Below are 17,984 nucleotides of genomic sequence, written 5' to 3'. Positions count from 1 at the left end.
GGGCCCGGCACTATTAACTGCTCCACACTCTCCTCCCTCACTTTCTTGACCCGGTACAACAACTCCTTACTCATCATAAAATGGGGAAACCTTGTGTCAGTCCCTGACTCCTGTGCAACCCCATTTATAATAGTGACATTATTAAAGGCTTCCTTCAGAGTTAGGTCCCTATGTTGGGCTGACCCAAAATTCTCGCTGGTCACCCCTAACTCTGGAATTGCAGACTCAGGGGGCACTACCTCCTCATCCCCCACAAGGACACAAAAAGGAAACCTGTCTGACTCTGGGTGTGGTGATATCTCATTAGGGTTAATTTTTTTCTTATCTGAGCCAGCGAACTCAGAACCCTTCCTCCACAGATCCCAAAACAAGCAAAAGTCCCAGCCTATAATAATAGGGTGCAACAAGTCCTGAACGACGCCGACCTCGTGGGACTCTGTACCGTGGGCCATTTCAATGTCCACTCTGGCCCGTAGGGTAGTCTTTAGCATCACCATGAATGCGCTGAACGCCGACTTTTTTCCCCGGGATAATTTGGAGGGGGGTCACCAGGCTCCCGGAGTCTAGCAGTGCCGTTACTTCCCATCTGTTCACCTTCATGTGACATGCTTGTGGCCCCTCGCTGGGTGGACAGTTCACCCTGCAGGCCGGATAAGCATAATATGAACAACGTTGTGCTATGCTGCAGTCCATCGGCTCAAGGGTCAGGGGATGACGGGCGGCTATATGGCCTGGGCCGTGGCACCGCCAGCAAACAACATCACCTGTATGGACCTTGGGCACCACCTCCCTCGTCCATTTGGACCTTGGAAGTCCCACAACCTTTTGGGCCTGCACCCCCTGTTGGGAACTCCAGCATGTAGTGGGCTGCCTTCCCAAGGAACCTTCAACCCCCTGGTATCTCTCGATCAGTCCGACCAGTTAATCCGCATACCGGGGATCACCCTGGGCAACCCAAGGCTGTATGGGCCTCGGCAGGGAGTGCACAAACCGGTCCATCACCACCCACTCTACCATCTGCGCAGGCATTGAGGACTCTGGCTGCAGCCACTTCTGGACCAGGTGCAGCAGGTCAAACATTTGGGACAGAGGTGGTTTGTTCTGGTGATACGAACCCACTGTGCCCTGATAGTCATTGTCAACCCCAAGCGTGCGAGAATCTCACTTTTTAGCTTGCCATACTCTTTGGCATCCTGCAAAGCTAAATCATAGTACGCCTACTAGGCGTACTTCTGGGGCTCTCCAAGTCAAGTATGGCGACAATACCTCTGCCCACTGCTCTTGTGGAAATTTCTCCCTCTCGGCCACCCTTTGAAACACCATCAGGAAGGTCTCAACGTCATCCCCCGGGGTCATTTTCTGCAAAGCCCATCATACCGCCTTCCGGACATGGCAGTCCTCAGTCGGACCTGGGGTTGGAGCGCTCATCCTGTCCTGGATGGCGGTTGCCAGAAGCTGCATCTGCTGACGTTGTTTCTGCTAGTGCTGCTGGATCTGCTGTAACTACAGCCTGTTGGTCTCCTGTTGATGCTGCTGCGACTGGACCAGGTGTTTCAGCAGGTCCTCCATTTCGTCTGGCGATGCTTACTGGCTTGCGACAGACTTCACCCAGGGCATGCAGTCCATCCTGTAGCAGTCACACGTCTCTGCTGGTAATGCTACCCGCAAGTCTAACACTAATTGTGGAGGTTTTACTCACTTGGGTGTGACAGGAGGAAAACAGGAGGCATGTTCCTTTAAAAGTTCATGTGGGTCTATTGCTTCATAAACCCAGAAGCCAAACAGAAAAGAAAATAGCCTTTAGATCAGGCAAACAAAGTAAATGTCCTTAGCAGGTCTCTGCTCAGCCAGGCCTGTGTGGCACACAAGCTGGGGTAGCGTCCAGTGTCCTGGCTTGGTCTGAAGACAAACATACACAGGAGGCCTTCTCCCTCCAAACACACAGACCATGTGCCAAACAACAGCCTCCATTTTATAGGCTGTTAACCACACCCAGAGGTGTGGTATGTGGGGGGTAGCTGGACACGTCCATTCTCTCCTAGCTACCCGTAACCCGGCTCCCAGATGCACCAAACGATCCTCTTAGTGCTTATCTGCCCTAGAGAAACACTCCGGGTTACATCACACAGACCAGCCATCTCTGTGACACATGCCTCCCATTGACTACACAACCATTAACCAACTTAGAATACTTTGATACATATCTGGTTTTATGATTACCCCACGGCTGATGAAAGGGAATCTGTTACCCCCTGGAACTTATCTGACCTCTAATATTGGCATACAGGTGATAGAAATGTGAATCTATACATACCTTTATGCCTCATATTAGAGGTCTGTTTGCTGAGAAATGGCTTTTTATTCAGTGAAGATTCTGATGCTTGCTGTTCGTGGGGAGTGGATTCCCTTTAATAAATACTCACTTAGCCCCATTCTTCGTGCAGATACTAATAAATACAGGACCTATGAGATTTTTACCATATGATAGTTGGATAGTTAGGGGTGTATCATCCATAGCAGCAGCCCACAGGGCCACTATGGTGCCCGTTAAAAAAACACAGAATTTGAGCTTGGTTTAAGTTGGTATCCATGCAGCACATAAATGCTTGTTTACTATGGCCATAAATGAGAAAAAAAACTATAAGAAGAAAAATGATCTTAAACCCTGCTGTAAATAAATAAATAAAAAGCAAAAGTGCATTTAAATAAAATAGGGTTCCTAGTAACACTGTTTTTGATCAAAAATAGCATGAAAGCTATCCCACCATGGTAAAATGAACCCATTCTGGATAGTCCTACTCTGCTTAATATTAAAAAACTTACCATGTATCAAAGCCTCAAACTTCTGTGTGTGAATCAGACATGAGAACTAACGTGATAGAAGATTACAGTCCGGGGAAGACGGGAAACATTCATATAGATGACCGGTGGAGATGTAGTCAGTGAAGAACTCTGGCTAAATATGTTTGTAGAGCCGTAGTAGAAGATGAAGATGACGTCGTCCTCCTCATGAAGTAGTTATTTCTCATGTCACGTGTAATGAATATCTCCTGCAGTATTGCTAATGCCGATTGCAGTGTCGGTAAATGAGACGAGAATTAGCTTTATGGAAGATGAGTCTTTGAGAAACGTATTCAGCTACAGACTCCAAGGAAGAAACTGCTTGTTGTCTGTGGCCTAAAATATATAGGTTTTATTACTAGATGTAAAGCAGAAAACGAAATACTGTAAAATAATAAATCTCCTCATATGTTTCCCCTTATTATCTCCAGTAATTGTATTATTACACAATATCAGATCCTCTCAGTGAAGATCTTCTATTTAAGAGAATTTTCCTTATGGACCCATCAAAGATGGATATGGATAGAGACAAGATGGCAGAGAGGATATTACACCTCACCCTAGAGATCCTCTTCCGTCTTACTGGAGAGGTGAGAGATTCTGATGACTCCACATTACATCAATTTTATCTATGGGAATAACAGATGGACAGAACTGGAGAGGTGAGGACTCTGGAAATGTCTGTAGTGAGATTTATTTATATGTCTTTCCATAACCAGGATTACATATTAGTGAAGACCTCTAGTGAGCGCTGTCAGGACCCTGTGTCTGAGGGATGGGAAAGACCCCTGAGCCCAATCACAGAGGCTCCACCTCACCCCCTGATACATGAGGATATCAATGACCAGAAGATCGTAGAACTCACCTACGAGATGATTGAGCTGCTGACTGGAGAGGTGACACTGCTTCGAATGCTGGGACTTTATACAGTAATGCTATGAAAGGATCGGGGGGATGACTGTATCATTGTATGTGTCAGGTTCCTATAAGATGTCAGGATGTCACTGTCTATTTCTCCATGGAGGAGTGGGAGTATTTAGAAGGACACAAAGATTTGTACAAAGACGTCATGATGGAGGTTCCTCAGCTCCTCACATCATCAGGTAATAGACAGGACTAAATACACACGGCCTATAATTATCTGTATGTAAAGAATAAATTCCGTCCCTGTATGTGTTTTTTCCAGAGCTATCCAGTAAGAGGACAACACCAGACAGATGTCCCCATTCTTTTCTTCCACAGGACTGTAAACAAGAAGATCCCAATGTTCCTCAGGATCATCAGGTAGATGGAGAGAAGGTGTCATGAGATCTCCCCTATGATGTGTAGACGGCTGTGAAGGTCTTGTGTTCAGTCTTGTTTTATCCACCAGTATTATGTGTTTTCTATTTGTGTAATGAGAACGGTGGAGATGACAGGATTAGAGCTGATCATAGATGTGACTTCTCCATCTGTATGTGACTTTTACAATATTTGTTTCAGGGTGAAGATCTCGCCCATATTAATACTATAGAGGCATATGTGAGGGGTGATGAGTGGTGTAAAGAGGAGATTCCTACATGTGACTACCCAGGTGAGTAGTGACCACTAAATGCAGAGAAGTTACAGATTCTTCTCAGTCACCGGCTGTGGCTGCTTTATCGGTGGTGTAGTCCGGCCGTATCACAATCATATGATCACCATTTTGCCTCTAGACCACAACATTCTCTTCCACCCAAAACTGTTCAAATGATTTTGGGCATTGAAACCCTTTTCCATAGAACTTACAACCTGGAGGATCCACCTACTCACTGTGATTAGGAGACGTTACCTGCCCAGATCTGTAAACCACAAAGCCAGAAAATCACTTAAAAAATATTATGATGGGCCTGTAAGAGAAAGTGGAGGGTAATGATGCTGTTGGCTTCCTAGAACCCTGATATCTTATTGGATGAATCTACCTTTCTCCCTTCTGTTTTGCTGAATGTGCTCATATGGTCCCTACAAGACCAGGTCCAGTCTTTCTGGCCAAACTTCACTTTTATGATTGACAACATTAAATGTGCAGTGAGGCCAAGTGTGAATTTCTGTACAATAACAACAGAGTTTCCCTTTATCCTGACTTTTCAATTTCTTTTAAAACCGACTAATTTCAAACCAAATTGTGATAAACTACACAAAAAAAAACATTACACATGTGACCCGGTGTATCTTTAAGCTAAATTTAAGACTCCTCATCTCTTCACTATTATAAAAAGTTCTCTTTAAATGTCAATATTTCTTGAAACTCATCTGACAGAAAATATTGTCCCTTACGATAGTTTAGATTGCCAAGAGCCACCGAGCCCCATACTCTAATTACCCCAGAGAGGTTTCACCACTAGTTACTCACTACTTACTGATGGAGACTGTTGAGTTTGATCATTTCAGTAGATGTGTTATGGTCTATACTCACAGTTTTGACTATAGTAGTTAGTGCCCAAAATAGTCTGATTTCACCCCTTCCTGCAGACAGTTTTGTGTTCCTATCTGGGCCCATTTTTCAAATCTGACGTGTGCCACTTTATATGGTGACTAGCTACTGAACTCGTTCTACGCCCGGGTGGTGAGCATTTTTATTGGTATATGGTCTCCCATGCTGGTATGTGTGGTATGTGCTGCCCCCCTCCTGGTATTTGTGCTGCCCCCATCCTGTCCCCACCATCTTATCCTGGTATGCATGGCACCCTCATCCCCAATCGCGGTATGCGTGGCTCCCCATCCCCAATCGTGGTATGCTTGGCTCCCCTCATCCCCAATCGCGGTATGCTTGGCTCCCCTCATCCCCAATCGCGGTATGCGTGGCTCCCCTCATCCCCAATCGTGGTATGCGTGGCCCCCCTCATCCCCAATCGCGGTATGCGTGGCTCCCCTCATCCCCAATCGCGGTATGCGTGGCTCCCCTCATCCCCAATCGCGGTATGCATGGCTCCCCTCATCCCCAATCGCGTTATGCGTGGCCCCCCTCATCCCCAATCGCGGTATGCGTGGCTCCCCTCACCCCCAGTCCCGGTATGCGTGGCTCCCCTCACCCCCAGTCCCGGTATGCTTGGCTCCCCTCACCCCCAATTCCCGGTATGCGTGGCTCCCCTCACCCCCATTCCCAGTATGCGTGGCTCCCCTCACCCCCAATCCCAGTATGCGTGGCTCCCCTCACCCCCAATCCTGGTATACGTGGTACCCCTCACTCCACAATCCTGGTATATGCATGGTCCCCTCACCCCACAATCCTGGTATATGCATGGTCCCCTCACCCCACAATCCTGGTATATGCATGGTCCCCTCACCCCACAATCCTGGTATATGCATGGTCCCCTCATCCCTTCCACACTGTACACACAAACAAAAAAAATAAACAGTTATACTCACCTTTCTTCTCTGTACTCCAGCGCTGCAGCGTCCTGTTCTGCCGTAGGCCGGGGGAGGAGAGTGGCGTCATTTTGCTGAAGACACACTGTAAATGTGTCTTCAGTAAAATGGCGAAGGATAGCGCTATGTGCACGCGCCGATCCGACGCCTCACTCCGCCCCCTGTCTCCGGCCAGATTAGAGGCGCCACGGCAACGCTCCTCCTGGTCAGGTAAGTATGCAAGTATCGCGCTGGAGATCGCGGTATGCGTTCAGTGTCTACACATACCGCGATCTCCGGCGCCATACACCTCCTCTTACCTGTAACGGCTGGATGCCTGCTTCTTTCTGGAGCCAGACTGCGCGTCACACATGCGCAGTCTATCGAGGCTTCGGACAGAGGGACTCTTAGCCGATTATATTATAGATAACTTTTGAATTCTTCACAAAGGATTATAGGAAACAAATGGACCTTACAAATAATATTCTAACTTCTCTTGAATCCGACAATCCCCTATATATGGTTGTACACTACTGTCTGGGCACATGGCAGGTTAAAAAGGGAAGGAGCGGCATTTAGCTATTTGAATGCAGATTTTGCTGGGATAGTGTGCAGACACAATGTATTGGGGACACTGTTCGTTGTCACCTGGCAGCTCAAAAGATGGCTACCACAAACAGGCTTGGCGCTATCTACTCCATTTTCCAGATCACAGGGTTTGCCTTGCTCATCATCCTTTAACCCCTCTTCATGTATTTGGACTTAGACAGAGACCCCCTAAGCTTGGGCCACAGTGTTACCTAATGTTCTGTGGTGTGAGATGGCAAGAAGAATAGTCAGATAGCCGGGTCAGAACATGGAGGTCAGAGAAAAGCCGTTAGCTGAGCACATAGGACTGAACCAGAGGAGAACAAGGCTGTATCTGGCAGCTTCCGGCAATATGCTTCCAGCTTTAGCAGGGTGCGGTGCTTTCCAGTTGGCTGAAGCAGGGCGCAGATTACTCCAGCTGGACAGCACACACCCCCATACTGCCAGACTGGATGGTACTACAGGTCCCAGCAACCCTAATCTTAGTGGCTGGACAGAGCCTGCGCTGCCCAGAGCTTCTGGTTCTATCGTCTCCTCCATCACCAATGCCGCCTGCAGGATGAATAAGGAGGTGAGAGAAGCAGACGTCGCAGGAGCAGATCCCAGAGGAGATGGGACACACCATTTACAGAAGCCCTAATGTGACCAAATTGCAGAAAACCAGAGCAGTAGAAATCCCCATAAAGTGACTCCATTTTGGAAATTATAACCCTCAGTGAATTATTCTATAGCAGTAGTGACTATTTTGACTCCACAGTCACTTTCTGGAAATTAGCACACAGTGGATGTTGGAGAGTGAAAATTACAAATATATAATTTCATTACCCAACACATAGTGCCCAGATTGTGCTCCAGGAGACACACACCATCAATTAAGTGGGTTCTTCTCACTATAGTAATGTCAAATACATGGTTGCTGAGTGTGTTTTGGGCGCACTGCAAGGCTCAGAAGTGAGGGGGAGATCTGACTTTGGGAGAGTGGATATTGCTGGATTGGTTTATGGAAGCCATGTTGCTTTTCAAAAGCCTTTGAACCACTAATAATGTGGAAACCTCTGGTTTTCCATTGACAGATGATGGACCTGAGTGGGGACTTGGTTTTTGTGAGATGAGTAGAAGTTTTTATTGATATTATTTTCGCCTACATAACATTGTTTGGTGGCTTTTTATTCCATATTTGGAGGCAGAATGAACAAACAGTTGAACACTACGATCCACTGGTTCATCCTATGAGGTTTTCTATTAGGCTGTGAACTGTTATTGTCTTGGTGAATAATGATGGCTAACATAAGGCAAAATTTAAAAAAAATCACAGAAAAAGATACAGCCTTACCAACACAAATCATATAAGAAATGCACTAGCAGGATGCCGCAGACCCCCATGATAAAGGTGGGGGCAGCGCAGGTGCAAAATACTGATGGAGCAACCACTCACAATCGTACCAATTCATGGAGAGGATGGTTGCCTAGTATTAAAGATGCACACAGATGAAGCTTGAATAGGACGCCAGTCACACAGGTAGGTTTGATGCACAGTGTCTGACTTAGGATACTGATGATGTCCATACTATTACATCAGGAAGGCTGCCCAGCACTATATAAGTGCACCCCACATGGACAGACACCCCAGTACACCCAACCAACACTAAAATGCTAATGCATTTGTTATCTGATTTGGTGTTGGTAAGGCTGATTTTTTCTGTGATGTTTTCTTGGTAGATAATGATACTTTTACGTAAAGTACATTTTTACGGAGAGTTTAAGTAGAAATATTCAACATTATAAATTTTAAGGATGTGTTATTCATAAATAATAATTGGTTTTATTCTTGGCAGATGACTGTACCAGGAGATCAGAGGAACAGCTGACATCTTCAATTTTTAAATCAGATGATTTTGAGATCACACAAGATACAATTGAAGTGAATGCCATTACTCCAGATATACCATCATCCCTTCACAGCAAAGATCTGTCATCTGATCATTTGAAACAGGTCCTGTCTTCTGATTCATTACCGACTACTAAGGAAAATCAAAGTCACAAAATAAGCATTAAAAAACAAATTGCTCCTAAAGCAAAGAAATCATTTTCATGTTCAGAATATGGAAATAGTTTTTCCCTCGAAAAGTCTTTTCTTAAACATCAAAACATTCACACATCAGAGAATAGATTTTTTTTATTTCAAGTGTGGGAATTTTTTTTAACCAGAAATCAAATTTTGTTAATCACCAGAGAAGTCACACACAGAAGAAGCCATTTTCCTGTTCAGAAAGTGGAAAATGTTTTACTGAGAAATCAAGTTTAACCAAATATCAGAGAACTCACACAGGGGAGAAGCCTTTTTCCTGTTCAGAATGTGGGAAATGTTTTAGCCGGAAATCTCTGGTGCTTAGCCAAACCTGAACTCACACAGTGGAGAAGCCTTTTTTCTGTTCAGACATGAAACCTAACGTGATGGAAGATTACAGTCCGGGGAAGATGGGAAACATTCATATACAGTCATGGCCAAAAGTATTGAGAATGACACCAAAATTATATTTTCACATGATCTTCTGGCCTCTGGTTTTTATTAGTGTTTGTCTGATGTTTATATCACATACAGAAATATAATTGCAATCATATTATGAGTACCAATAGGTTATATTGACAGTTAGAATGAGTTAATGCAACAAGTCAATATTTGAGGGTTGCCCCTTCTTCTTCAAGACCTCTGTAATTCTCCCTGGCATGCTCTCAATCAACTTTTGGACCAAATCCTGACTGATAGCAGTCCATTCTTGCATAATCAATGCTTGCATTTTGCCAGAATTTGTTGGTTTTTGTTTGTCCACCCGTCTCTTGATGATTGACCACAAGTTCTCAATGGGATTAAGATCTGGGGAGTTTCCAGGCCATGGACCCAAAATCTCTATGTTTTGTTCCATGAGCCATTTTGTTATCACCTTTGCTTTATGGCAAGGTGCTCCATCATGCTGGAAAAGGCATTGTTTGGCGCCAAACTGCTCTTGGACGGTTGGGAGAAGTTGCTCTTGGAGGACATTCTGGTACCATTCTTTATTCATGGCTGTGTTTTTAGGCAAGACTGTGAGTGAGCCGATTCCCTTGGCTGAGAAGCAACCACACACATGAATGGTTTCAGGATGCTTTACAGTTGGCATGAGACAAGACTGGTGGTAGCGCTCACCTCTTCTTCTCCGAATAAGCTGTTTTCCAGATGTCCCAAACAATCGAAAAGGGGATTCATCAGAGAAAATTACTTTGCCCCAGTCCTCAGCAGTCCACTCCCTGTACCTTTTGCAGAATATCAGTCGGTCCCTGATGTTTTTTCTGGAGAGAAGTGGCTTCTTTGCTGCCCTCCTTGAAACCAGCCCTTGCTCAAAGAGTCTTCGCCTCACAGTGCGTGCAGAAGCACTCACACCAGCCTGCTGCCATTCCTGAGCAAGCTCGGCACTGCTGGTAGTCCGATCCCACAGCTGAAACAGTTTTAAGATACGGTCCTGGCGCTTGCTGGTCTTTCTTGGGCGCCTTGGAGCCTTTTTGACAACAATGGAAGCTCTCTCCTTGAAGTTCTTGATGATGCGATTGTTGACTGATGTGCAATCTTTGTAGCTGCGATACTCTTCCCTGTTAGGCCATTTTTGTGCAGTGCAATGATGGCTGCACGTGTTTCTTTAGAGATAACCATGGTTAACTGAAGAGAAACAATGATACCAAGAACCAGCCTCCTTTTAAAGTGTCCAGTGATGTCATTCTTACTTAATCATGACTGATTGATCGCCAGCCCTGTCCTCATCAACACCCACACCTGTGTTAATGGATCAATCACTAAAACGATGTTAGCTGCTCCTTTTAAGGCAGGACTGCAATGATGTTGAAATGTGTTTTGGGGGTTAAAGTTCATTCTCTGGGCAAATATTGACTTTGCAAGTACAGTAATTGCTGTTAAGCTGATCACTCTTTGACATTCAGGAGTATATGCAAATTGCCATTACAAAAAATGAAGCAGTAAACTTTGGAAAAATTACTATTTGTCTCATTCTCAATACTTTTGGCCATGACTGTAGACGGCCGGTGGAGATGTAATCAGTGAAGAAATCTGGCTAAATATGTTTCTAGAGCCGTAGTAGAAGATGAAGATGTCGTCCTCCTCATGAAGTAGTTATTTCTCATGTTACGTGTAATGAATATCTCCTGCAGTATTGCTAATGCCGATTGCAGTGTCGGTAAATGAGACGAGAATTAGCTTTATGGAAGATGAGTCTTTGAGAAATGTATTCAGCTACAGACTCCAAGGAAGAAACTGCTTGTTGTCTGTGGCCTAAAATATATAGGTTTTATTAGTAGATGTAAAGAAGAAAACGAAATACTGTAAAATAATAAATCTCCTCATATGTTTCCCTTGTTATCTCCAGTAATTGTATTATTACACAAGATTTTTATGATGTTACATCGGCTCATCATCTTCTCATTTAGGTCTCTACAATATCGGATCCTCTCAGTGAAGATCTTCTATTTAAGAGAATTTTCCTTATGTACCCATCAAAGATGGATATGGACAGAGACAAGATGGCGGAGAGGATATTCCACCTCACCCTAGAGATCCTCTTTCGGCTTACTGTAGAGGTGAGAGATTCTGATGACGTCACATTACATCATTCTTATCTATGGGAATAACACATGGACAGAACTGGAGAGGTGAGGACTCTGGAAATGTCTGGAGTGAGATTGATTTATATGTCTTTCCATAACCAGGATTACATATTAGTGAAGACCTCTAGTGAGCGCTGTGAGGACCCTGTGTCTGAGGGATGGGAAAGACCCCTGAGCCCAATCACAGGGCATCCATCTCACCCCTTCATACTTGAGGACATCAATGACCAGAAGATCGTAGAACTCACCTACAAAATGATTGAGCTGCTGACTGGAGAGGTGGGAATGCTGGGACATTATACAGTAACGCTATGAAAGGATCGGGGGATGACGGTATCATTGTATGTGTCAGGTTCCTATAAGATGTCAGGATGTCACTGTCTATTTCTCCATGGAGGAGTGGGAGTATTTAGAAGGACACAAAGATCTGTACAAGGACGTCATGATGGAGGTTCCCCAGTCCCTCACATCACCAGGTAATAGACAGGACTGAATATACACGGCCTATAATTATCTGTATGTAAAGAATGAATTCAGTCCTGTATGTGTTTCCTCCAGATCTATCCAGTAAGAGGACAACACCAAACAGATGTCCCCATCCTCTTCTTCCTCAGGACTGTAAACAAGAAGATCCCAATGTTCCTCAGGATCATCAGGTAGATGGAGAGAAGGTGTCATGAGATCTCCCCTATGATGTGTAGACGGCTGTGAAGGTCTTGTGTTCAGTTTTGTTTTATCCACCAGTATTACGTGGTTTATACTTGTGTAAAGAGAACAGTGGAGATGTCAGGATTAGAGCTGATCATAGATGGGACTTCTCATCAGTCTGTGACTTTTATAATATTTGTTTCAGGGTGAAGATCTGCCCCATATTAATACTATAGAGTCATATGTGAGGAGTGATGAGCGGTGTAAAGAGGAGATTCCTACATATGACTACCCAGGTGAGTAGTAACCACTAAATGCAGAGAAGTCACAGATTCTTCTCAGTCACCGGCTGTGGCTGCTTTATCGGTGGTGTAGTCCGGCCGTATCACAATCATATGATCACCATTTTTCCTCTAGACCACAGCATTCTCCTCCACCCAAAACTGTTCAAATGATTTTGGGCATTGAAACCCTTTTCCATAGAACTTACAACCTGGAGGATCCACCTACTCACTGTGATTAGGAGACGTTACCTGCCCAGATCTGTAAACTACAAAGCCAGAAAATCACTTGAAGAAAAATATAATGATGGGCCTGTAAGAGAAAGCGGAGGGTAATGATGGTGTTCCTTCCTAGATCCCTGATATCTTATTGGATGAATCTACCTTCTCTCCCTTCTGTGCTGCTGAATGTGCTCATATGGTCCCTACAAGACCAGGTCCAGTCTTTCTGGCCGAACGTCACTTTTATGATCTACAACATTAAATGTGCAGTGAGGGCCAAGTGTGAATTTCTGTACAATAACAACAGAGTCTCCCTTTATCCTGACTTTTCAGTTTCTTTTAAAACCGACTAACTTCAAACCAGATTGTGATAAACTAAAAAAAAAACATTACACCTGCGCCATGATAGATCTCTAAGCTAAATTTAAGACACCTCAACTCTGCACTATTTTAAAAAGTTCTCTTTGAATGTCTAATATTTCTTCTTGAAACTCGTCTGACAGAAAATATTGTCCCTTATGATAGTTTAGATTCCCAAGAGCCACCGAGCCCCATACTCCAATTACCCCAGAGAGGTTTCACCACTAGTTACTCACTACTTACTGATGGAGACTGTTGAGTTTGATCATTTCAGTAGATGTTATGGTCTATACTCACAGTTTTGACTATAGTAGTTAGTGCCCAAAATAGTGTGATTTAACCCCTTCCTGCAGCCAGTTTTGTGTTCCTATCTGGGCCCATTTTTCAAATCTGATGTGTGTCACTTTATGTGGTGATAACTTTGGAATTCTTCACAAAGGATAATAGGAAACAAATGGACCTTACAAATAATATTCCAACTTCTCTTGAATCTGACAATCCCCTATATACGGTTGTACACTACTGTCTGGGCACATGGCAGGTTAAGAAAGGAAGGAGCGGCATTTAGCTATTTGAAAGCAGATTTTGCTGGGATAGTTTGCAGACACAATGTTTTGGGGACACTGTTCATGGTCACCTGGCAGCTCAAAAGATGGCTACCACAAACAGGCTTGGCGCTATATACTCCATTTTCCAGATCCCAGGGTTTGCCTTGCTCATCATCCTTTAACCACTCTACATGGATTTGGACTTAGACACAGACCCCCTAAGCTTGGGCCACAGTGTTACCTAATGTTCTGTGGTGTGAGATGGCAAGAAGAATAGTCAGATAGCTGGGTCAGAACATGGAGGTCAGAGAAAATACGAAACCACACAAAAGTAGTCAGTAAACGGGTCGGAGTCACAACAGGAAACAAATACACAAGCCAGGAGCTGAGCACAGAGGTCTGAACCAGAGGAGAACAAGGCTGTATCTGGCAGCTTCCGGCAATATGCTTCCAGCTTTAGTAGGGTGCGGTGCTCTCCAGTTGGCTGAAGCAGGGAGCAGATTACTCCAGTTGGACAGCACACACACCCATACTGCCAGACTGGATGGTACTACAGGTCCCAGGCACCCTAATCTTAGTGGGTGGACAGAGCCTGCGCTGCTGAGAGCTTCTGGTTCTGACATCTCCTCCATCACCAGCGCCGCCTGCAGGATGAATAAGACGGCGCCTGGTGAGAGAAGCAGACGTCGCAGGAGCAGATCCCAGAGGAGATGGGACACACCATTTACAGAAGCCCTAATGTGACCAAATTGCAGAAAACCTGAGCAGTAGAAATCCCCATAAAGTGACTTCATATTGGAAATTATAACTCTCAGTGAAATAATCTATAGGAGTAGTGACTATTTTGACTCCACAGGCACTTTCCGGAAATTAGCACGCAGTGGATGTTGGAGAGTGAAAATTACAAATATATAATTTCATTACCCAACACATAGTGTCCAGATTGTGCTCCAGGAGACACACACCGTAAATTAAGTGGGTTCTTCTCACTATAGTAATGTCAAATACACGGATGCTAAATATGGTTTGGGCACACTGCAAGGCTCAGAAGCGAGGGGGAGATCTGACTTTGGGAGAGCGGATATTGCTGGATTAGTTTATGGAAGCCATGTTGTTTTTCAAGAGCCTTTGAGCCACTAATAATGTGGAAACCTCTGGTTTTCCACTGACAGATGATGGACCTGAGTGGGGACTTGTTTTTTGTGAGATGAGTAGAAGTTTTTATTGATATTATTTTTGCCTACATAACATTGTTTGGTGGCTTTTTATTGCATATTAGGGAGGCAGAATTAACAAACAGTTGGACACCACGCTCTACTGGTTCATCCTATGAGGTTTTCTATTAGACTGTGAACTGTTATTATCTTGGTGAATAATGACGGCTAACATAGGGCAAAATAAAAAAAATCACAGAAAAAGATACAGCCTACCAACACAAATCATATAAGAAATGCACTAGCAGGATGCCGCAGACCCCCATGATAAAGGTGGGGGCAGCGCAGGTGCAAAATACTGATGGAGCAACCACTCACAATCGTACCAATTCATGGAGGGGGTGGTTGCCTAGTATTAAAGATGCACACAGATGAAGCTTGCATAGGACGCCAGTCACACAGGTAGGTGTGATGCACAGTGTCTGGCTTAGCCTAATGATGCCCATACTATTACATCAGGAAGGTTGCCCAGCACTATATAAGTGCACCCCACATGGACAGACACCCCAGTACACCCAACCAACACTAAAATGCTAATGCATTTGTTATCTGATTTGGTGTTGGTAAGGCTGATTTTTTCTGTGATGTTTTCTTGGTAAATAATGATACTTTTACATAAAGTACATTTTTACAGAGAGTTTAAGTAGAAATATTCAACAATATAAATTTTAAGGATATGTTATTCATAAATAATAATTGGTTTTATTCTTGGCAGATGACTGTACCAGGAGATCAGGGGGACAGCTGACATCTTCAATTTTTAAATCAGATGATCTTGAGATCCCACAGGATACAATTGAAGTGAATGCCATTAACCCAGATATACCATCATCCATTCACAGCAAAGAGCTATCATCTGATCATTTGAAACAGGTCCTGTCTTCTGATTCATTACCGAATACTAAGGAAAATCAAAGTCACAAAATAAGCATTAAAAAACAAATTGCACCGAAAGCAAAGAAGCCATTTTCATGTTCAGAATATGGAAATAGTTTTTCCCTCGAAAAGTCTTTTCTTAAACATCAAAGCATTAACACATCAGAGAATAGATTTTTTTGTTTCAAGTGTGGGAAATTTTTTAACCAGAAATCAGATCTTGTTATTCACCAGAGAAGTCACATAGAGGAGAAGCCATTTTCTTTTTCAGAAAATGGAAAATGTTTTACAGAGAAATCAGGTTTAATCAAATATCAGAGAACTCACACAGGGGAGAAGCCTTATTCATGTTCAGAATGTGGGAAGTGTTTTAGCCGGAAATCAGATTTGGTTGAGCATAAGAGAACTCACACAGGGGAGAAGCCTTTTTCCTGTTCAGAATGTGGAAAATGTTTTAGCCGGAAATCAGATTTGGTTGAGCATAAGAGAACTCACACAGGGGAGAAGCCTTTTTCCTGTTCAGAATGTGGAAAATGTTTTAGATTGATATCAAGTTTTATCAGACATCAGAGAACTCACACAGGGGAGAAGCCTTTTTCATGTTCAGAATGTGGGAAATGTTTTAGCCGGAAATCATATTTGGTTGAGCATAAAAGAACTCACACAGGGGAGAAGCCTTTTTCCTGTTCAGAATGTGGAAAATGTTTTAGATTGAAATCAAGTTTTAGCAGACATCAGAGAACTCACACAGGGGAGAAGCCTTTTTCCTGTTCAGAATGTGGAAAATGTTTTAGATTGATATCAAGTTTTATCAGCCATCAGAGAATTCACACAGGGGAGAAGCCTTTTTCCTGTTCAGAATGTGGAAAATGTTTCAGATTGAAATCAAGTTTTATCAGCCATCAGAGAATTCACACAGGGGAGAAGCCTTTTTCCTGTTCAGAATGTGGAAAATGTTTTAGATTGAAATCAAGTTTTATCAGACATCAGAGAATTCACACAGGGGAGAAGCCTTTTTCCTGTTCAGAATGTGGAAAATGTTTTACATTGAAATCAAGTTTTATCAGCCATCAGAGAATTCACACAGGGGAGAAGCCTTTTTCCTGTTCAGAATGTGGAAAATGTTTTAGCCGGAAATCAGATTTGGTTAAACATAAGAGAACTCACACAGGGGAGAAGCCTTTTTCCTGTTCAGATTGTGGAAAATGTTTTAGCCGGAAATCAAATTTGGTTGAGCATAAGAGAACTCACACAGGGGAGACGCCTTTTTCATGTTCAGAATGTGGGAAATGTTTTAGCTGGAAATCAGTTTTGGTTAAGCACCAGAGAATTCACACAGGGGAGAAGCCTTTTTCCTGTTCAGAATGTGGGAAATGTTTTAGCTGGAAATCAGTTTTGGTTACGCACAAGAGAAAGCACACAGGGGAGAAGCTTTTTTCCTGTTCAGAATGTGGGAAATGTTTTAGCTGGAAATCAGTTTTGGTTACGCACAAGAAAAATCACACAAGGGAGAAGCCTTTGTCCTGTTCAGAATGTGGGAAATGTTTTAGCTGGAAATCAGATTTGGTTAAGCACCAGAGAACTCACACAGGGGAGAAACCTTTTTCCTGTTCAGAATGTGGGAAATGTTTTGTGAAGAAATCATCACTTCTTAGTCACCAGAGAACTCACACAGACGAGAAGCCATTTTCATGTTCTTAATGCGGGAAATGTTTTACACGGAGATCAACTCTTAACAAACTTCAGAGACGTCACACAGGGGAGAAGCCTTTTTCATTTTTAACCGAAAATTATATCTTCATAAAGGGGTTGTCCACTACTAGACCAACTCCTTCTCATTCCTCATGTTTAGCCTTTTTAAAATAAAAACCCTCATACGCACTTCCTGTTCTGGCGCAGTTCCATTGGTGTCACAACTCGCGTTTCCGTAAGGATGTTACATCACACAAGATTGTTACATCACACAATCCTGCTGCCAATCAACGCCACCTTTAGACGTATTGTACATCAACAGGAAGGACATGGCCTGGACACAGCATCAAGAGAACGCACACACTGAGAGCACTGTCTTCAGACCATGTTCCTGGGGCAATTATAAGCAATTTACAGCCTCAAACATGACGTTCGATATGGGAAAGAAAGAAGAGATCGGAGGTTAATCTGAGGTCCTCCACCTCTGTCAGCATGTCTGGTATGCAGCGTTTCTTATGGAAGGTCTTATCTTCCTGCTCCGGAGCCATTACTGCCTCACCTCAGCGTGGAAAAAGAAGCAGTCTTAACCCTCATGATGCCAGACAGCTCCAGACTGTCAGTCCTGCACCAACTTCTCTCTTAATGTCGGCCTCACGAGAAAACAGCTCCACAAATCTCCCTGTACTCTCACCAAAGCC

The 17,984-nt window shown here is 43.7% G+C and overlaps 1 protein-coding gene across 2 annotated transcripts in view; it reads left to right on the top strand.

The window, feature by feature from the left end:
* The window catches only part of LOC141224331 (uncharacterized), a 149,539-nt gene that overhangs the window by 89,327 nt on the left and 42,228 nt on the right, over positions 1-17,984 (top strand). The window contains exons 4-15 of one of the 2 annotated variants that reach the window (XM_073666912.1): positions 3,273-3,431; positions 3,561-3,737; positions 3,821-3,944; positions 4,028-4,125; positions 4,324-4,414; positions 8,631-8,788; positions 11,269-11,418; positions 11,548-11,724; positions 11,798-11,921; positions 12,004-12,101; positions 12,299-12,389; positions 15,434-17,248. The exons of the other annotated variant lie outside the window; for it this stretch is intronic. Coding sequence (XP_073523013.1) covers positions 3,339-3,431; positions 3,561-3,737; positions 3,821-3,944; positions 4,028-4,125; positions 4,324-4,414; positions 8,631-8,788; positions 11,269-11,418; positions 11,548-11,724; positions 11,798-11,921; positions 12,004-12,101; positions 12,299-12,389; positions 15,434-17,248 — 3,196 coding nt within the window. The 5' untranslated portion in view covers positions 3,273-3,338. The remainder of the gene's footprint in view (positions 1-3,272; positions 3,432-3,560; positions 3,738-3,820; positions 3,945-4,027; positions 4,126-4,323; positions 4,415-8,630; positions 8,789-11,268; positions 11,419-11,547; positions 11,725-11,797; positions 11,922-12,003; positions 12,102-12,298; positions 12,390-15,433; positions 17,249-17,984) is intronic. 2 annotated transcript variants of the gene reach the window in all.

Source organism: Phyllobates terribilis, unplaced genomic scaffold (genome assembly GCF_046119375.1).
Source record: "Phyllobates terribilis strain yellow unplaced genomic scaffold, ASM4611937v1 Scaffold_391__1_contigs__length_1789467, whole genome shotgun sequence".
Classification (NCBI taxonomy): Eukaryota; Metazoa; Chordata; class Amphibia; order Anura; family Dendrobatidae; genus Phyllobates; species Phyllobates terribilis.
Note: the sequence above shows the minus strand (reverse complement) of the source record. Positions and strands in the feature narration are given on the sequence as shown.